At 43.2% G+C, this 19,201-nt stretch overlaps 1 protein-coding gene across 4 annotated transcripts; it reads left to right on the top strand.

The window, feature by feature from the left end:
- The first annotated feature begins 41 nt into the window (after window positions 1–41).
- LOC140464315 (ADP-ribose pyrophosphatase, mitochondrial-like) lies at window positions 42–18,044 on the top strand. Of its 4 annotated transcripts, none has more exons than XM_072559244.1 (8): window positions 42–696; window positions 5,401–5,655; window positions 6,076–6,183; window positions 8,928–9,014; window positions 14,931–15,039; window positions 16,458–16,607; window positions 16,796–16,880; window positions 17,179–18,044. In XM_072559244.1, the coding sequence occupies exons 1-8, from the start codon at window positions 641–643 to the stop codon at window positions 17,322–17,324; spliced, it is 996 nt and encodes a 331-aa protein (XP_072415345.1). In that variant the 5' UTR covers window positions 42–640; the 3' UTR covers window positions 17,325–18,044. The 4 variants fall into 4 exon arrangements, with proteins under 4 accessions (XP_072415345.1, XP_072415346.1, XP_072415348.1 ...); XM_072559247.1 differs by lacking the exon at window positions 42–696 and adding an exon at window positions 4,862–4,989; XM_072559246.1 differs by lacking the exon at window positions 42–696 and adding an exon at window positions 5,026–5,046.
- Window positions 18,045–19,201: the final 1,157 nt, after the last annotated feature.

Raw genomic sequence — 19,201 nt, 5'->3', positions numbered from 1 at the left:
GCAGAGGGCGGGGCCATTGCTGTAAAGTTGGGTGTCGACCAGTGAGTGACCAATGAGTAGTCAGTATGGGACCAAGAGTGAGTGAGTGAGTGATAGATAGATAGATAGATAGATAAACTCAGTCAGTGAGTGTGATCAATGAGTGAGTGTGACCAGAGAATGTGTGTGTCAGTGAGTGTGATCAATGAGTGAGTGTGACCAGAGAATGTGTGTGTCAGTGAGTGTGATCAATGAGTGAGTGTGACCAGAGAATGTGTGTGTCAGTGAGTGTGATCAATGAGTGAGTGTGACCAGAGAATGTGTGTGTCAGTGAGTGTGATCAATGAGTGAGTGTGACCAGAGAATGTGTGTGTGTGTGTCAGTGAGTGAATAAGTGTGTCAGTGAGCTCTGGGCTCCAGTGAAGTGATTAGCCAATGATTGAGTAGGGGGCTGTATGTTTTGGCTTGGAGGTGGGTGCTGACCAATTGATGTGAGCAGGGTTAAGTGTTATCATTAAGTATTGGGCTGTCACTGTGAGCAGGTTGAGAATAAACATTGTGAAAGGTGTTGGTATGATGGGACTGAAATGGTGGTGCGGATGTGAGCAGAAACAATGTGTATGTAAGGAATAATGAGTGTTCCCATAATCTATGGAAGAAAATGAGTGTGTGCATAGTGTGCACTGCCCTCCTATGCTGGATTTGGATCAGACACAGGTACAGTGACTTTGACATGCCACATCTGAGCTCCACTCTCGGTTTTGAAGTTCAGTTTCTGTCTCTGATCAGTGTCTCAGACTTTGAAGTTAAAAATCACATAACACCAGGTCAAACAGGTTTATTTGGAAGCACTAGCTTTCAGAGTACTGCTCCTTTATCAGGTGGTTGTGGAGTACACAATTGTAAGACACAGAATTTATAGCAAAAGTTTACAGAGTGATGTAACTGTAATTATACTTTGAAAAATACCTTGACTGTTTGTTAAGTCTCTCCATCTGTTAGAATGACCATGATAGTTTCACTTCTTTCATATGTTACAGTTAACCTGAGAATGTATGAAAGAAGTGAAACTAACATGGTCATTCTAACAGATGAGAGACTTAACAAACAATCAAGGTATTTTTCAAAGTATAATTACAGTTACATCACTCTGTAAACTTTTGCTATAAATTCTGTGTCTTACAATTGTGTACTCCACAACCATGGGCTGGCACGGTGGCTCAGTGGTTAACACTGCTGCCTCACAGCACCAGGGTCCCAGGTTTGATTCCAGCCTCGGACAACTGTCTGTGTGGAGTTGGACGTTCTTCCCCCTGTTTCCATGGGTTTCCTCCCACAGTCCAAAGATGTGCAGGTCAGGTAAACTGGCCAAGCTAAATTGCCTATAGTGCTAAGTGCATTAGTCAGAGGGAAATGGGTCTGGGTGGGTTACTCTTCGGAGGGTCAGTGTGGACTGGTTGGGCCGAAGGGCCTGTTTCCACACTGTAGGGAATCTAATCTAATCACTTGATGTAGGAGCAGCACTCCGAAAGCTAGTGCTTCCGATTATAACCTGGTGTTGTGTGTTTTTGTTTTTAGCTTTGTACACCCCAGTCCAACACCGGTATCTCCAAATCAGATTTTGAAGTTACTGCTGTCTCTTGATAGGTGAAGCCTGTGGGGTAACAGAATATTCTATGATAGGCCAAATGGCCTCCATCTGCACTGTATATTTTCTCATTAGTACTTGGCATGGCAATGATGCAGGCAGGAGGCTGGAAGAACACAGCAAGCCAGGCAGCATCAGGTGGTGGAGAAGTCAATGTTTTGGATGTAACCCATCCAGAACGTTGACTTTTCTACCTCTTGATTCTGCCTGGCTTGCTGTGTTCTTCCAGCCTCCTGCCTGCCTACTTTGGATTCCAGAATCTGCAGGTCTCATCACAATGATGCAGTCAAATCTTTCAGTTTTGGGTTATTAACTGAGGAGCGCATTTGGTGAACTCAGTCCTACATATGCACTGGAAATGGGGAGGTTCCAGCTGTGATTACAAATAATGCTAAGTTTGGATATAAGCCAGGACCAATAGTGGAGATAATTTAATCTGTTCAATTCTGATGTCCATGAGGAAAAGAAAATTCAGTCAGGATTTTTTCTCTGCTCCCTGTTGAAAAATACACTTATGTGCAGAAACCAGCTGAAGCAGAAAAGTGCTCTTTTATACTGTGCCTGTCACAACCTCAAGATGACCCAAAGCCCATTTCGATTCAATAAAAGTAATTTTAAACTTCAGTCACTGTTGTAATGCAGCAATTTATTCAGAGTGACCTCCCACAAGCAGTAATGTTATAGTGACCAGATATGGTAAAATCCCCATTCTCCCAAATTCTCTTGCAATTAACACCAGGAGTGTTCCCTCCCAGTTGGGGAACACTTCAGCGGTCCAAGACATTTGACTTCGGGTGACCATCCTCCAAGGCAGACTTCAGGACAGGCAGCAGCGAAAACTGGCTGAGCAGAGGCTGATAGCTAAGTTCTATACCCATAGGGAGGGCCTCAACCAGGATTTTGGGTGCATGTCACACTACAGGTGACCACCATTGCACTATACATACATGCAGACACACATGCACTCCTATATACACATCCTCACGGACACACATATACACTCACACACACCCTTACAGACGCACACACAGCTACACTCACACATGCATCCTCTCAGAGACTTAGACCACTCTACACTGACGCACACACATATACACTCTCTCTCACAGACACTCACAACCGCCTACCCCAGGCACATACAAACACTCACACATGCACCCCCTCACAGACTTAAGACACTCTACACTCACTACACACACACATACACTCTGTCACACTCACAACCCCCCAACCCAGACAGACACAAAGACCCACATGCACACATATACATATATGTTTGTGGGGTGAATTTGTACTTGCAGAGTTACACTGTACTTTGCTCAAAAACTGCATGAACTCCTGTAAATCTCTGTTATCTCACTTTTTAGATTAGAATCAATTTAAACATCATGGCACAGCCAGAGAACACAAGGGGCTAACACCTTCAACATATTGTCTAGCTAACACCAATTGTTACAGTTAACCTGAGAGTGCAACTTTTTTAAAAACGTTTTGTGATTTACACATGAAAGAAGTGAAACTATCATGGTATTCGAACAGATGAAAGACTCAACAGACAATTAAGGTATTTTTCAATGTATAATTTCAGTTACATCGCACTGTAAACTTTTGCTATATGTTCTGTGCCTTACAATTGTGTTCTCCACAACCACCGATGAAGGAGCGTCGCTCCGAAAGCTTAGTGTGCTTCCAATTAAACCTGTTGGACTATAACCTGGTGTTGTGTGATTTTTAGCAATTAAAGAAGGTAGCTCACCACCACCTGCTCAATGGCAACCAGAGACAGGCAGTAAGTGTTGGCCCAGTCAGTAATGCCCATGTCCCACAGGTGAATAAAAATAAAATCGACAGGAATAGGTTTGCCTTCTCTGGGAATGGATCATTTAGTAACCTATCTTTCTCCTTTTGATCAAACCTCACTGACAGTATCTATGAGCTGTCCTAGCTACAGCTGACGTAATTCATGTAATCAGCACCTTCCCCCACATTCCTAATGCATGCCAGATACTGATTTGTGGTTGCTTAGGTTGTAAGTCTGCTCGCTAAGCTGGTAGATTTGTTCTCAGATGTTTCATCACCATGGTAGGTAGCATCAACAGTGAGCCTCCAGTGAAGCGTTAGTGTTCTGTCCCGCTTGCTATTTATGTGTCTGGGTTTGTTGTGGGTGATACCACTTCTGGCTCATTTTTTGAGAGGTTGACAAATGGGTCCAAATTAATATTTATTTTAGTGGAATTCCAGTTTAAATGCCAGGCCTCTAGGATTCATGTGTGTGTCTTTGTTTGGCCTGTCCTAGGATGGATGTATTGTCCCAGTCGAACTGGTGTTCCTCTTCGTCTGTATGTATGGATACTGGTAATAGTTGGTCATGTCGTTTGATGGCTAGTTGCTGTTCATGTATCCTGGTGGTTAGTTTCCTGCCCGTCTGTCCAATATGATGTTTGTTGTAGTCCTTACAGGGTATTTTGGATATGACGTTGTTCTGCTGGATGTTGGTATGGGGTCTTTTAAATTCATCAGGAGCTGTTTCAATGTGCTGGTAGGTTTGTGGGCTACCATGATGCATAGGGCTGGAGCAGTCTGTTTGTCATCTCCAAGGTGTCTTTAATGTATGGCTGGGTGGCTAGAGTCTCTGGGTGTGTTGTCATCTTGTTTAGGTCTGTTGTGTAGGAATCAGCAGTCTGCACTTATTGGGTACCTTTGAGCTGTCTTCCTACATTTTCTCCATATAGTCCCATAAGATCTTTTACCTGAGGTGGAAGATGGGTACTTTGGTGACTGTCTCATTGCCAAAGAGAGAGCCTCAAACAGTGCAGTACTCCTTCAGTACTCCCATGGCAAATGAGCTATATTTTAATCTGCTCATCTCTGGAGTGAAATAAGGCAACATACTTCTTACTCCACAAGGGAAGCATGATACTTACTGAGCTACAGTGCCTTCTGTGGTTGGAGTTTTTAAAAGGCACTTGGCTATCATATTGCTGCAGACCAGACACTGACAGGAGAATTGAATCATTAACAAAGCTATAAACAATGCTGAAAGCCATAAACAAAAAAAGCCTTTTTTAAATTGCTTGCATGCTTATAAGTGGCTGACTTTAGGGAGTGAGTCAGGAACGTGAGCTTTTTATTCAGCAAGTTTCATCGTTTGACAGCAATCTCATAGCAACAGAAATATAAAAATAATTAATCTTGTTCCACGAGCATATGCGACTCCAGTCTGCAGTGACTAGCAGCCATTGATTTATTTATATCAGTCCGCTCAGGGAGAACCTCAGTCAAAGGTTTCTGTTTTGAACCAACAGCAGCCAGTGTCTCTGACAGAGAGATTTCCAGCAGTCTCTCGATCCACCAAGATCAGGGTGGGTCAGAATACCATTTTCTCCAATTACTAAGTGACTTGAGAAGGATTTGAACAGGTAGAGCGAAATGAGGGGTTTGAGGTTGATGGGGAGGGGTAGGATTCTGAAACAGGCTTTGAACTGAGTGCCATGTATACTAAACGACGTAGCAAATAAGTGTGTTTAGGCGATTTAAGTTGCAATTAAGTGAATATCTCACAGCCAGGTCAATTCAAGAAAATCTGAAAAATTTGACTGCACAATGTAAGCCAGAATTTAGTAAAGAATTTGTATTGATGTAATGTTTTTCAGGACTTGATTTCAATGAATGAGAGAGTTGGGGTAGAAATAGTTTATTTAGTGAGAGACTGATGTTATTTGGGATTGAGTTTCTCAAGAAACAAGTTCTTAATGATAGTGTTTCCATTTCAGTGTCTGCCTCACCCAATCCAATTGGTACAAGCCTGCAACTTACCCAGTGTGCCACGCCTCACATCACAACATAGGAAACCGACCAATGATTCACATCAAGGCACGAAGATCCCCCTATCCAGGGTCTCGGGTGCATCGCTTCACTGTCCCTGACAGCTATGTCAGCTGGAGCTTGGCATGGCCAGAATATCAGCCAGTGGATTACACAGCAGGCAGTGTCCAGGCTAGCCCTGAGTGGGCAGATCCTGACTTCAGGTAAGATGGAGAATGAGGGAGGAAGGGTGAATTAGAAGAAAAAGAGAGAGGGCGAGAGCCCTCCATATCTAACTGTGGGTCTCTTCACCCAGTGTACAAAGACGTTTGGTAGTTTTGTCTCTGCCTATGTGCTCACCCAAAATCTGTCTGTCTTTCACTGTCTACCCTCTCCGACGAGCCCTCTCTCTCTGTTTCACCATCTGAGTGCCCCTCCTGTCTGTCTCCCACCCCATACCTGTCCTTACCTGTCATGTCTCTTTCCCCCATTCTGATTGCCCTCCCTATCTGTCTCCCTCCCATCCTGAGGATGTCTCCCACATTGTATGCAGGTTTGCTCTATCTGTCAGCTTTAATTTACTTGCATATTTTTGAAACAAAAGAAGCTGTCTGCTTCCCCTGTAATACATGTTTGTGGTACAGGAAGACAGGACAATCAGAACATGGTCCACAATTCAATGCTCTGGATGGTAAAATCGATCGGAGGAGTTATCTGGGGTGCTATGAACTAGATGAAGATAAGCTGCCTCGGTGAGTACTCATGCCATTCACAATCATGGTAAATCACCAAGTTTAGAATCAGTGAGAGGATGTCTCAAGTTCCCAGATTTTAATTGCTCCACCATTGATTTCATGCCTTCTTTTGCCCGGGCCCTAAGTTCCAGAATATCCTTCCTAAACTAAATTTTGCTAGGTGACATACTGTGAAATATTCTGGGATATTTTACTATGGTTAGGAATAGGGCCCGTCAAAGACAGAAGTGGCAAGTTGTGTGTGGACTCTAGAGATCGAAGAGGTGTTAAACGAATATTTCTCATCTGTTTTCACTTAAGGAAGGGAGAATATTGTAGAGGAGAAGACTGAGATACAGGCTAATAGACTAGAAAGGATTGAGGTTAGTAAGGAGGAGATGTTATCAATTCTAGAATGTTTGAAAGTAGGTAAGTCCCCTGGGCAGGATGGGATTTATCTGAGGATTCTCCAGGAAGCTCGGGAAGAGATGGCAGAGTCTTTGGCCTCGATCTTTGAGTTGTCATTGTCTACAGTTTAGTACCAGAGGACTGGAGGTTTGCAAAAGTTGTGCCCTTGTTCAAGAAGGGCAGAGAGATGACCCAGGTAATTATAAACCACTGAGCCTTACGTCTGTTGTAGGAAAAGTTTTGGAAAGGATTATAAGAGATAGGATTTATAATCATCTAGCAAGCAACAATTTAATTGGAGATGGTCAATGTGATTTTGTCAAAGGCAGGTCGTGTCTCACAAACCTCATTGAGTTTTTTGAAAAGGTGACCAAGCATGTGGATGAGGGACGGGCAGTTGACGTGGTGTACATGGACTTCAGTAAAGCCTTTGATAACGTTCCACATGGTAGGCTATTGGAGAAAATGTGGAGTCATGGGATAGAGAGTGATTTAGCAGTTTGGATTAGAAACTGGCTTTCTGTAAGAAGGCAACGAGTGGTGGTTGATGGAAAATATTCAGCCTGGAGTCCGGTTACTAGTGGTGTACCACAAGGATCTGTTTTGGGACCATTGCTGTTTGTCATTTATAAAAATGACTTGGACGCAGGCATAGGTGGATGGGTTAGTAGGTTTGCAGATGACACTAAAGTCGGTGGAGTCGTGGACAGTGTGGAAGACTGTTGCAGGTTGCAGGGGGACTTGGATAAACTGAGAATTGGCAAATGGGAGTTCATGCAGATAAATGTGAGGTGATTCACTTTGGGAAGAATAACAGGAAGGCTGAGTACTGGGTCAGTGGAAGGATTCTTGGTAATGTGGATGTGCAGAGGGATCTTAGTGTCCTTGTACATAGATCCCTGAAAGTCGCCACCCGGGTTAATAGTGCTGATAAGAAGGCAACCGGTATGTTAGGTTTTATTGGGAGAGGGATTGAGTACAGGAGCTGAGATGTCTTAGAGATGTACAGCCCGGAAACAGATCTTTCGGTCCAACCCGACCATGCCGATCAGATGTCCCAATCCAATCTAGTCCCACCTGCCAGCACCTGGCCCAAAACCCTCCAAACCCTTCCTATTCGTACCCATCCTGATGCCTTTTAAATTTGCAATTGTACCAGCCTCTACCACATCCTCTGGCAGCTCATTCCATACATGTGCCACCCTCTGCATGGAAAAAGTTGCCCCTTAGGTAGCTATTATATCTTTCCCCTCTCACCCCTAAACCTATGCCCTCTAGTTCTGGACTCCACCACCCCAGGGAAAAGACTTTGCCTATTTATCCTATCCAAGCCCCTCATGATTTTATAAAGCTCTATAAGGTCATCCCTCAGCCTCCAATGCTCCAGGGAAAACAGCCCTAGCCTATTCAACCTCTCTCTATAGCTCAAATCCTCCAACACTGGCAACATCCTTGTAAATCTTTTCTGAACCCTTTCAAGTTTGACAAGATCTTTCCGATAGGAAGGAGACCAGAATTGCACGCAATATTCCAAACCATGCTGCAGCTGTACAAAACACTAGTGCGGCCCCATTGTGTGGAATATTGTGTACAGTTCTGGTTGCCCCATTATAGGAAGGATGTGGAAGCATTGGAAAAGGGGCAGGGGAGATTTACTAGGATGTTGCCTGGTCTGGAGCGAAGGTCTGATGAAGAAAGGCTGAGGGACTTGGGTCTGTTCTCATTGGAGAGAAGAAGGCTAAGAGGTGATTTAATAGAGACGTACAAGGTGATCAGAGGATTAGATAGGGTGGACAGTGAGTCTTTTTCCTAAGATGATGACGTTGGCTTGAACGTGGGGGCATAGCTGCAAATTTAGGGGTGATAGATTGAAGACAGATGTCCGAGGCAGGTTCTTTACTCAGAGTGGTAAGGGCGTGGAATTCCCTGCCTGGCAATGTAGTTAATTCAGCCACATTTAAACAGTGCCACATTTAAACAGTGCTTGGAAAAGCATATGGATGATGATGGGATTGTGTAGGGGGATGAGCTTAGATTAGTTCACAGGTCAGCACAACATCAAGGGCTGAAGGGCCTGTTCTGCGCTGTATTGTTCTATGTTCTATGCCAGATGCTTTGAGCCAGAGGACATCATTTAAAAGGAGTGAAAAGTACTTTTATAACAGACATTTTACACAAAGAATCATTTTTTAAATATCAGATACATTCAGAATAGAAACAGAAAATGCTGAAAATACTAAGCAGGTCATGCTATATTATTGGAAAGAAAACAATTAACTTTTCAAGTCTGTGAACTCTCATCAGACTACGAATATTGCCACTTTGATAACTCATGCTTGTGACATTATCCGTAGGAATCCAATGGGAAGAACGGGAATCACTTCTCGAGGATTGTTGGGAAAATGGGGACCAAACCATGCTGCTGATCCAATTGTCACACGGTATGTAATAAGCAAACTGAGATGATCAGCCTATCAACTGTGCTGGACCATTGCCTTTAGATTAATCTAAGCCTGGTTAAACTGTACAGTGGGTTTTTGTAGTAGGGAGAAATAGTTTGTATTTAGATAATCATAGTTCAGGAGGTTCCAAAGTGTTTTACAGCCATTTACATACATATGATATCAAGTCATGGTTGCTGCATTTTCTACATTAAGACACATTTACAAAGTCATACAAAGAGAAATGACCAGATAACCCTCTTACTTTACTGATGTTGGTTATGAACTCTCCTACACTTTTCCAAAATAGCGCCATGGAAACTTCTATGTCCACCTAAGACAGCAGATGGGAGTTTGGTTTAATATTTCATCCAAAAGATGGCACCTCAATACATGCGGCTTTTCCCCAGCAGTCAATACCTTGTGCTCAAGGTCCATGGTCTTCTGACTCATGGAGTGAAAGGTTTGGACTGTAGTTCCGCTGCATAAACTCTGCCTTGACCATTGGGAAAAGGAGATCTTCAATCCTATTGTAGACTTGAACCTAGATCGTCAGTGATGAGAGGGTGGTGCCTGACCTATATAGCTACTTAGGCGTCCTCGCTCACTCAGTCTGCTCCCTTCTGTAGGAAACCATCATTTTACTTTCAATGATTTTAAAATATATTAATTTGTAATTGGGCACAGAGAGTAACCTTGAATAGACTGTTCAAGCTTCTGATACAGCTTATCACATTTCAAGTTCAGAAACCTTTATTCAATGTGTAAACTTTGGTCATTTTCACACGTGAAACACTAGCTTTACTGCCACCCTGTTCAGAATTATTTGCAGATTTCATATAAACTCGGACTTCACTAAAAAAGCCATTCAGCTTATCGAGCTGCAGTTTTGTCCCACTTTTGCCCCGTGGCTCTGAAAATGCTTTCCCTTCACTTCTAATCGTCTCAAATCAATTCAGTGAATTTCTCATCTCCTCTCTTATCCATTAAATTAAATCTGTGTGTTTTTTTTAAATTAATTCGCTGCATGTGAGAATTGCTGGAAAATTCAGCATTTATTACCCATCTCTGATTGCCCTTAAAGTGGTGGTGAGTGCCCTTTTCGAACTACTACAGGCCGTGTAGTATAGGCACACACACAGTACTGTAAAGGATAGAGTTCCAATGACCACATGACGGTAAATGAATGGCAATATATTGCCAAGTCAGGATGGGGTGTGACTTGAAGGGGAACTTGCAGATGGTGGTGTTCTCTTGACTCTCCTATCCTTTGTCCCTTTGAGCTTATGGGTTTCTACATTCATCGAAGGGCAATTGGTGAGTCACACTTGATGTCGTGCTACTAGCATATGGTATATACTGCCATTGCATTAATGGTGGACAGCACTTTGATCAAGTGGCTTCTATGACCTGGCTCATGCCAAACATCTTGAGTATTTTTATGATCCCAATTATGAGCATAATTGATCTTTGTTATGATCCAATCCTTCTACCCCTCCATCCGCCATGACCAGGGCCGCCAAGCCCTCTGTTTCTTCTTCTCCCGACGTCCCCAACAGTACCCTTCCACCAACACTCTCATTGGTTTGACCAAACTGGTCCTCACCCTTAACAATTTCTCCTTCGAATCCTCCCACTTCCTCCAGACCAAAGGGCACCCGTATGGACCTCAGCTATGCCTGTCTCTTTGTTGGCTCCATCTTCCGTAATTACACCAGCACCACTCCCCACCTCTTCCTCCGTTACATTGATGACAGCATTGGCACCACCTTGTGCTCCCGCGAGGAGGTTAAGCAATTCATCAACTTCACCAACACATTCCACCCTGACCTTAAATTTACCTGGACCATCTCTGATACCTCCCTCCCCTTCCTGGACCTCTCCATCTCAAATAATGACGACCTACTTGACACTGACATTTTTTACAAACCCACCGACTCCCACAGCTACCTGGATTACACCTCTTCCCACCCTACCTGCTGCAGAAATGCCGACCCATATTCCCAATTCCTCTGCCTTCGCCGTATCTGCTCCCAGGAGGACCAGTTCCACCACAGAACACACCAGATGGCCTCCTTCTTTAGAGACCGCAATTTCCCTTCCCATGTGGTTAAATTGGTCGTCCAACGCATCTCGTCCACATCCCGCACCTCCGCCCTCAGACCCCACCCCTCCAACCGTAACAAGGACAGAACACCCCTGGTGCTCACCTTCCAGCCTACCAACCTTCGCATAAATCAAATCATCAGCCAACATTTCCGCCACCTCCAAACAGACCCCACTTCCAGGGATATATTTCCCTCCCCACCCCTTTCTGGCTTCTGCAAAGACCGTTCCCTCCGTGACTACCTGGTCAGGTCCACGCCCCCCAATAACACACCATCCCTGCCTGGCATCTTCCCCTGCCACTGCAGGAATTGCAAAACCTGCGCCCATACCAGTTTCCTAATTTCCCCTTCCCCCACTTCACCCCAGATCCAAACTTCTAGCTCAGCACTGTCCTACCTGCCTATCTTCTTTTCCACCTATCCACTCCACCCTCCCCCCGCTCCTGACCTATCACCTTCATCCCGACCCCCCACTCACCTATTGTACTCTATGCTACTTTCTCCTCACCCCACCCTCCTTTTACTTATCTCTCCACCCTTCAGGCACTCTGCCTGTATTCCTGATGAAGGGCTTTTGCCCGAAACATCGACTTTCCTGCTCCTCAGATGCTGCCTGAACTGCTGTGCTTTTCTAGCACCACTCTAATCCAGAATCTGGTTTCCAGCATCTGCAATCCTTGTTTTTACCTTTGTTACGATCTGGCTTGATGGACCATAATCACTTAAATAGAACATATGAAAGTATCAGGCTAGGTAAATAAGTGACAGGATTCCAGGATTTAATTGAAGTGCCAAAAAAAAATCTTCAGTATACAAACCTGAACAAATGCAAGTAATAATGTTAAACATAATAATGACTCAATAAGCATATTGTACCAGTAAACTGGCAATTCCAAACAACTTAGTGTTTTCTGCAATTCCAACATTCAGAATTAAAATAATGTAAATGTGAATTAATGGCTTAACTGTCTTTGAGTACCACACTGACTGCAGTTCAAAAAGCCAATGCAGTCAAGAGAGATTTGACTCAGATGTTAGCAACACTGTCACTCACCAAATCTCATTAAAATTCTGCCTCCTTCAAGGGATTCCAATTATTTACTCTTGAAGCTGTTGACTTAGAACACCTTCAAAATCTCTCTGCCTTGATGACAGACTGTTCCAAAGCCTCTAATTACCACAAAGGATCTGGTTGTGGTTGCTGGCGATCAGTCAGAAGGACATTACTGCAGGATTTCCTAATGTTGGTGTCCTAGGCCCAACCATTTCAGTTGCATCAATTTTCTCCCTCGTAAGGTCAGAAGTGGGAATGTTTGTTAATGATTGTATGATGTTCAACAACATTCACAATTCCTCAGATACCAAAATAATCTGTCCATATATAGCAAAACTTAAACAACACCCAGGCTTGGTCTGACAAGTAGCATGTAACGTTTGTGTCATACAAATGCCAAGCAATTGCCATCTTCAACAATGTAGAATTCAATCATTACCCCTTGAGATTTTCATCATTGAATCCACTAGTATCTACATCGTGGGGTTATCGTTGACCAGTAACTGAATTGGACCTGTTGTACAAATACATTGGTTAGAAGAGCAGTTCAGAGGCTAGGAATCCAAGTAACACACCTCCTGATCTCCATCTGTCTACCATCCAGAAGGCATAGCCAGAAACATAATAGTATACTGTCCATTGGCCTCAATGAGTTTGATTGGCATCTTGTCTAACACCTTCAACATTCATTCACTCCATCACCACTACTTAGTGGGAGACTACAAGATGTGGCTGTAATATCTTACCAAGGTTTCCTAGACAGAAGCTTCTAAATTTGCAACCTCTACTACCTAGAAGGTCAAAAGCAGCAGATGCATGAGAACACCAGCACTTATATGTTCTACTCCAACCCACATACCATCCTGACTCAGAACTGTATCCTTGTGGCTGGGTCAGTATCCTGGAACTCTCTCTAACAACACAGTGGTTTACCTACACAACAGGGACTGCAGCTGTTCAAGAGGGCAGCTAATCACCACCTTCTCCAGGACAGTCAAATGGGTAATAAATGCTGGCCTACCCACCAAAGCTCACATCCCATGAACAAACATTTCTTTAAAAGGTGTGATCATAATTTCAGCTTTTATCAAACAGCTGGCTTCACAGAGCTGCTGGGTTCACTAAGCTCTGACCTTTCTCAGCCGCATCAAGCAAATGCTGTTTGTGGTCATTCTTCACCCACTCAGCTACATTGAACTATCAGTAATTCACAACACTTCTCTTTTCTAATCTAACCTGGTGCTGTGCCATGGAGCCATCACTCCCTGATATTTTTCCTGAGCCCTAACTGCCTGGAGTCTCCTAACAGCACCACCTTTGCAGCCTGGAGCCACTTCTCCCATATCAGCCATCTCCCAGCTCCAAACTGTAACCAACGTCTCCCAGCAGTAATACATCTAGGTAAATTTCAACCAAAGAGCTTTTTAAACTCCACCAGTTTCCAAGCTGTGCTTAACCTGACCTTTAGAATTTACTCGATATTATTAAGCTCATTTTGCTCTAACTCTATGTGGACTGCCATTAGTGCAAGCTTTGCAAACACCATGTCGCCACATTAGTGAGTCCACCTGATGTTTTAATAGCTCCAGCTTTAAAACTTTGATTTTACTAAACAAACATGGGTAACCTACTGAGCTTGACATTTTTTTCAGGTGTTCTGGGCAATCACAAAAGCCCAGCATTTTAATTACCTTGCCTTCATACTTGTTAACCTCTTAAAGCAACATAACCCAAAGCCCTTAATGCTCTGGACTTCAAGATGCTTCATTTTCATTTATTCATTCTCTCCTACTAACTTTAGTTCATAAAATGAAAGAAAAATATACTAAAACAGATGAACCATCAACTGGATGTTTGCCACAGTATTATGGAAGCTATGCTCATCCAAGAAGGTGTTGATTATTTCATTATAAACCTTACTGTGCCTTGTAGATAATGGGCAGTCTTCAGGGATTTTAGCAGGCATGTTATTTACTGTGCAACTTCCCAGCCTTGAATCTATTCTGTATCCACAGTATTTATGTTGCTGGTCCAGTAATAGTAAACTCCAGGTTGTAGATAGTGGGGGATTCAAGTGATACAGTGCTATTGAACTTCAAGGAGTCCAGTAAATGAGAGACCCAGGCTAATGGCGTAGCGATATGGTTTCAAAACTAACCACAACTGCTGGTGGAATTTAAATTAAACAATTAATAAAAGTGGATTAAGAAACCAGTAACACTAACTATGAGCATGAAACTACCAGACTGTGATAAAATCACATGGTTCAGTATATCTTTTGAGAAAGGAAATCTGCCTTTCTTACCCTGTCTAGCCAACATTTGACTTCCAACTCTTAACTGCCCCGTGAAATGGCTTGGCAAGCCACTCAGTACACACTAGTTCCTGATGAAGGGCTTTTATCCGAAACGTCGATTTTCCTGCTCCTTGGGTGCTGCCTGACTTGCTGTGCTTTTCCAGCACCATTCTAATCTTGACTCTAATCTCCATCACCTGTAGTACCCACTTCCACCTGTACACACTAGTTATTGACCTTCCTGTCATTGAAAATTGTTACTCCTTATTTACTGCATCAAAATCCCTTGTAATTTCAAAAGGACTGCAAGAACATGTTTGTCATTTTGTAGCTCACCTCACCGTCACCTCTGCCCTCCAAGCTCTCACACTGTGACAGATTTCTTTATTAATGGTCATTGTGACTCTTAAGGCCTCATTTTGTTGCTGTCTGATGGATGTTTTCCTTCTCTCTTGCAGGTGGAAGAGAGAGGCAGGAGAGAAGGTGATTCATGAGCAATCCGGCAAACCCATCCTACAGTTTGTTGCAATAAAACGAAAGGATTGTGGAGAATGGGCAATTCCTGGGGTGAGAACAGATGAGCACTTTATGTATTTGCTCTGTTCAATCCCTCCTGCTCTAACCAGTTACCCTCATAACCCTAAGGCCCAAGTTGTTTTGTTCCCCAATGGTTTTTATTTCTTCTTAGGATCTTAGCATCAGTAGTTGGGCCAGTGTTTATTGCCCTCAAGAAGGTGGTAATGGACTGCCTTTAACTGGTACAATTAATATGGTTCAGGTATAAGCACACACAAGTTGTTGGAGAGTGAGCATTAGAATCCAGTTCCAGCAACTGAGAAAGAATGATGATGCCATTCCACGTCAGGAATGGTGAGGAGCTTGGGATAAACCTTGCAGATGGTGGTATGCCTTATAGAGGTCATGGGTTTGGAAGATGCAGTCGAAAGAGCCTTGGTGATTTATTGTAGTGCATCTCATAGGCGGTGCATACTACTGCCATTGTATGTCAATGGTGAAGGGAGCAAATGTTGAACACATGAACTGTGTGCTAATCAAGTTGGGTGGCAAGGTGGCTAGCACTGCTGCCTCACAGCACCAGGGATCCAGGTTCAATTCCAGCATCAGGCGACTGTTTGTGTGGAGATTGCACATTCTCCTTGTGTCTGCATGGATTTCCACCAGGTGTTCTGGTTTCCTCCCACAGTCCAAAGATGTGCAGATGAGGTGAATTAGCCAAGGGAACTGCAGAATTACAGGGAAAGGATAGGAGGTGGGTCTGGGTGGGATGCTCTGAGCATTGATGTGGACTCATTGGGCCGAATGTTGCATTGTCTCTTGCTAAAGTGGTCATTCGCATGAATGTTATTTGCCAGTTATCAGCCTAAACCTGAATTTTGTCCAGGTCTTGCTGTATTTGGACATAGGCTGCTCCAGTATCTGAGGAGTGGAGAGTGGTGCTGACCATTGTGCAATCCCTAGCAAACTGACCCTATGATGGAGTAAAAGTCTTGATGAAGCAGCTGAAACTGGTTGGACTTAGGACACTACCCTGAGGAACACCGACTCTGATTTTCAACAATCACAACCGATTTCTATTGTACTCAGGATGACCAGCAGAAAGTTTTCTCCCCGAATCACTTTGACTTTAGTTTTGCTCAGGCTCCTTAATGCCACGCTGCCTTGATGTCAACAGCCTTTATTCATTTCTGGAGTTCAGCTCTTTTGCCCATGTCTTGACCAAGGGCTGAGTGACCCTGGTGGATGACTGGATGTTAAGCGAGGTACAGATACTGTCCAGGATAACTCTCCTGCTCTTCAAAAGTGTGTCATGGGATATTTTTGCCACCACTTGAACAGGCAAACGATGCCACAACCAAACGCCTGCACCTTCAATAAGGTAGTGCTCCCTCAAGTCTGCACAGGCAAAAAGGTTGATGTTCTAACCTCTGTTTTTACTTTTTAATAGTCTCTCCCTCTCTTGGTAGGGCATGGTGGATGATGGGGAGCTTGTGTCGGTGACCCTGAAACGTGAGTTTGGGGAAGAAGCTCTTGATTCTCTGGCTGCTTCCACATCTGAGAAGAATCGCTTGAGGAGACTGTTCCAAAGTATTTTCAGTAAAGAGAATTCCAAGGAAGTGAGTAAGCAGAGAAAATCTTATGTGTCTTTTCCAGGTCTCACTCTGGAACTGGAGTTGGGATGGGACTCCTGTTAATGCTAGGAAAGAGGTGGGCCAGTTCCATGTGAATCATTGTCAAGAACTTGGACTAATCTAATTCAGTGCAGCCCGTTCACTGTATTTGTTTTCCTAATTTTCCCATCCAGGTGTATGCAGGATACGTGGATGATCCTCGAAACACTGACAATGCTTGGGTGGAAACAGTGGCAGTAAATTTTCATGACGAGACAGGTACATGAGAAAAAGAGAAGTTGGAGAGATGGGGAGAGAAGAGAAGATCGAGGAGGAGGAAGATAAGATGGGGAGTTGGATGTTGAAGAGCAGGAAAGGGAGGAGAGATAGGATGAGGAAGAGGACCGGATTTCTCTCCCACATTTCCAATATTCCAAGAGTGACTACATTTCAAAATACATCATTTACTGTAAAAGGCTTGAATTGATGAACGGCACAATAACTATACAAGTTCTTCTTCATTTATGAGAAGGATTGCATTAAAAGACTGTCAGTAATATTCTTTCTCTCTCTCCAGGAGACAGTGTGGGACAGTTGGATTTGCATTCAGGTGATGATGCTGGCTCTGTCCAGTGGGCTGATATTGACCAAAGTCTCCAACTCTATGCCACACACAGCCACTTCCTGAAGAGCGTCACTGAGCTGAGGGATGCCCACTGGTAGTGAAGAACAGTGATCAAGATGGTCCAAGTGACATTAACTCAATGCGAAGTGTACAAAGAATGAATAAAATGGAGGGGGTAGGCACAGGGTGGTAGCAGCTTGTGCTTAGTAGTGTGTGGTCAGCACACAATGTTATCCACATTTAGAGATTTTTGGCCACAGAGCACAGGTTTTGTTTCAAAATCTTACAGGCTCAATTTCCTGTCTGTTGAGATCAGGAGCACTCAGTGCTAGTACAATGATGGCCTAGACTGTCCATTAGCACTTGCTGCATCAGCCTCATTGAGAGTTACACATATTGGATGTTGATAATCCCTAACTGAATACCTCTTTAAGGTTCCTGTCAAGCCTTTTTCAAGTAATTTGCACATTCTGGGTCTGATTCTGTGTTACTAGATTGGAATATCATTTGTAAAGAATAACCTTACAACATCGTCCACTCTATTCCTTTGTCCCTTGCATTCTGCCCCTCTTTCCTCTGTCACTTGTCCCCATCCTCTGCCACTCTCCCCCAATCATCCTTGTCCTTTCACCCTCCTTCCTCTGATTAGCAATGAATAATAAAAGGGAGCTAATCATGTTTTGACAAAAATGCAAAAAAGTTCTTAAATAGTTCATTTCATTGTCAAAGAATAAACGTCATCAATTTCTGACCCATTATTAAAAGTAAATGTTGAACTGTGAGTGAACAAAACCATCTATTAAAATATCCTCTGTGTACTCAGGCTGCAGTGATTTGATTCCATATACTGCCTAAGTTTAAGTTGAGAGAAATTTAACTTTGTTTTCCTAAAACGCTAATCCTTGGGCTCATCTCTGAAACAGAACCTGCGAAAGAGGGGGAAATTATACATATTGGTTGTCATTTGTAGCCCACTGGGCAACACTGTCACTGTCAAATCAGCATCTCAAGGCTTTGAGTATCATTCCATGAATTTGGCACAAAAGCTAGTGCTGATAGAGTCCTGCTGTCAGTGCTATTTTTCACGTTAAACAGAGGCCCTGTCTGTCCTCAGGTTTACGTGAAATATCCTCGAGCCTAGTATCCTAGCCAGCTTTTTATAATGCTCTGGTCATTATCGTATTTAATAGATTATGCCAAACGCATAACTTTGGCTGTATTTCCAACAATCCAAGAGTGACTAAATGTCACAAAGTATTTCATTGGATAAAATACATTTTTGAGTTTGTGAAAATACTTGATAAGTGCAAGTTCTTGCTTATTTTCTATGACTCATAATTCAAGTAGTGGACAAGTGAGAAGGATATTCTGTTAAAAATATCCTGCAGGTTCCTTTTAGAATATGAGTGTGTACCATCAGGAGTGATTACCTGCTGCTCAACTGCAAAACCATTCTATATACCTGGCAACATTAGTATTTGGCCTCTTATTTAACATAGAAATGTGGAAAAAGAGCAGACCACACTGAGAAAACTGAGACAAAAGGAAATTGTTTGATATCGCCATCCAGTTCCACCACACACTTATAGTGAACTGAACCTAAGCACCAATACTATGAGAATACCAATAGACTACATCTATCAATATTCATTCATCCTTTGAGCTAACGTGCTGTAACAACCTCCCTAACATACATTCACCACATGGACTACCTTCATTCAAGAATAACTGGCAATGCCTCCTTAGGACAACTAGACATGGACACTGGTCACCAGCTATGGTAGTAGGATACATTTCCTGAGGACAAATCAAAAGTTGGATATTAAAACTTCTATTAGAAACAGGAAGGGAAGAATGAGTGAGATGAGGATTCCCTATTTTCAGGTCCTACTAAATGTCGAATTCAACCAGGTGTTTGGGGGTGAGCTCTGATTTTAAAACTGTGCTAGGAGGCAGACTGGGTAATAAAATTAAC

The sequence above is a fragment of the Chiloscyllium punctatum genome, chromosome 40 (genome assembly GCF_047496795.1).
Source record: "Chiloscyllium punctatum isolate Juve2018m chromosome 40, sChiPun1.3, whole genome shotgun sequence".
Lineage (NCBI taxonomy): Eukaryota > Metazoa > Chordata > Chondrichthyes > Orectolobiformes > Hemiscylliidae > Chiloscyllium > Chiloscyllium punctatum.
This window is presented reverse-complemented; position numbering and strand designations above follow the sequence as displayed.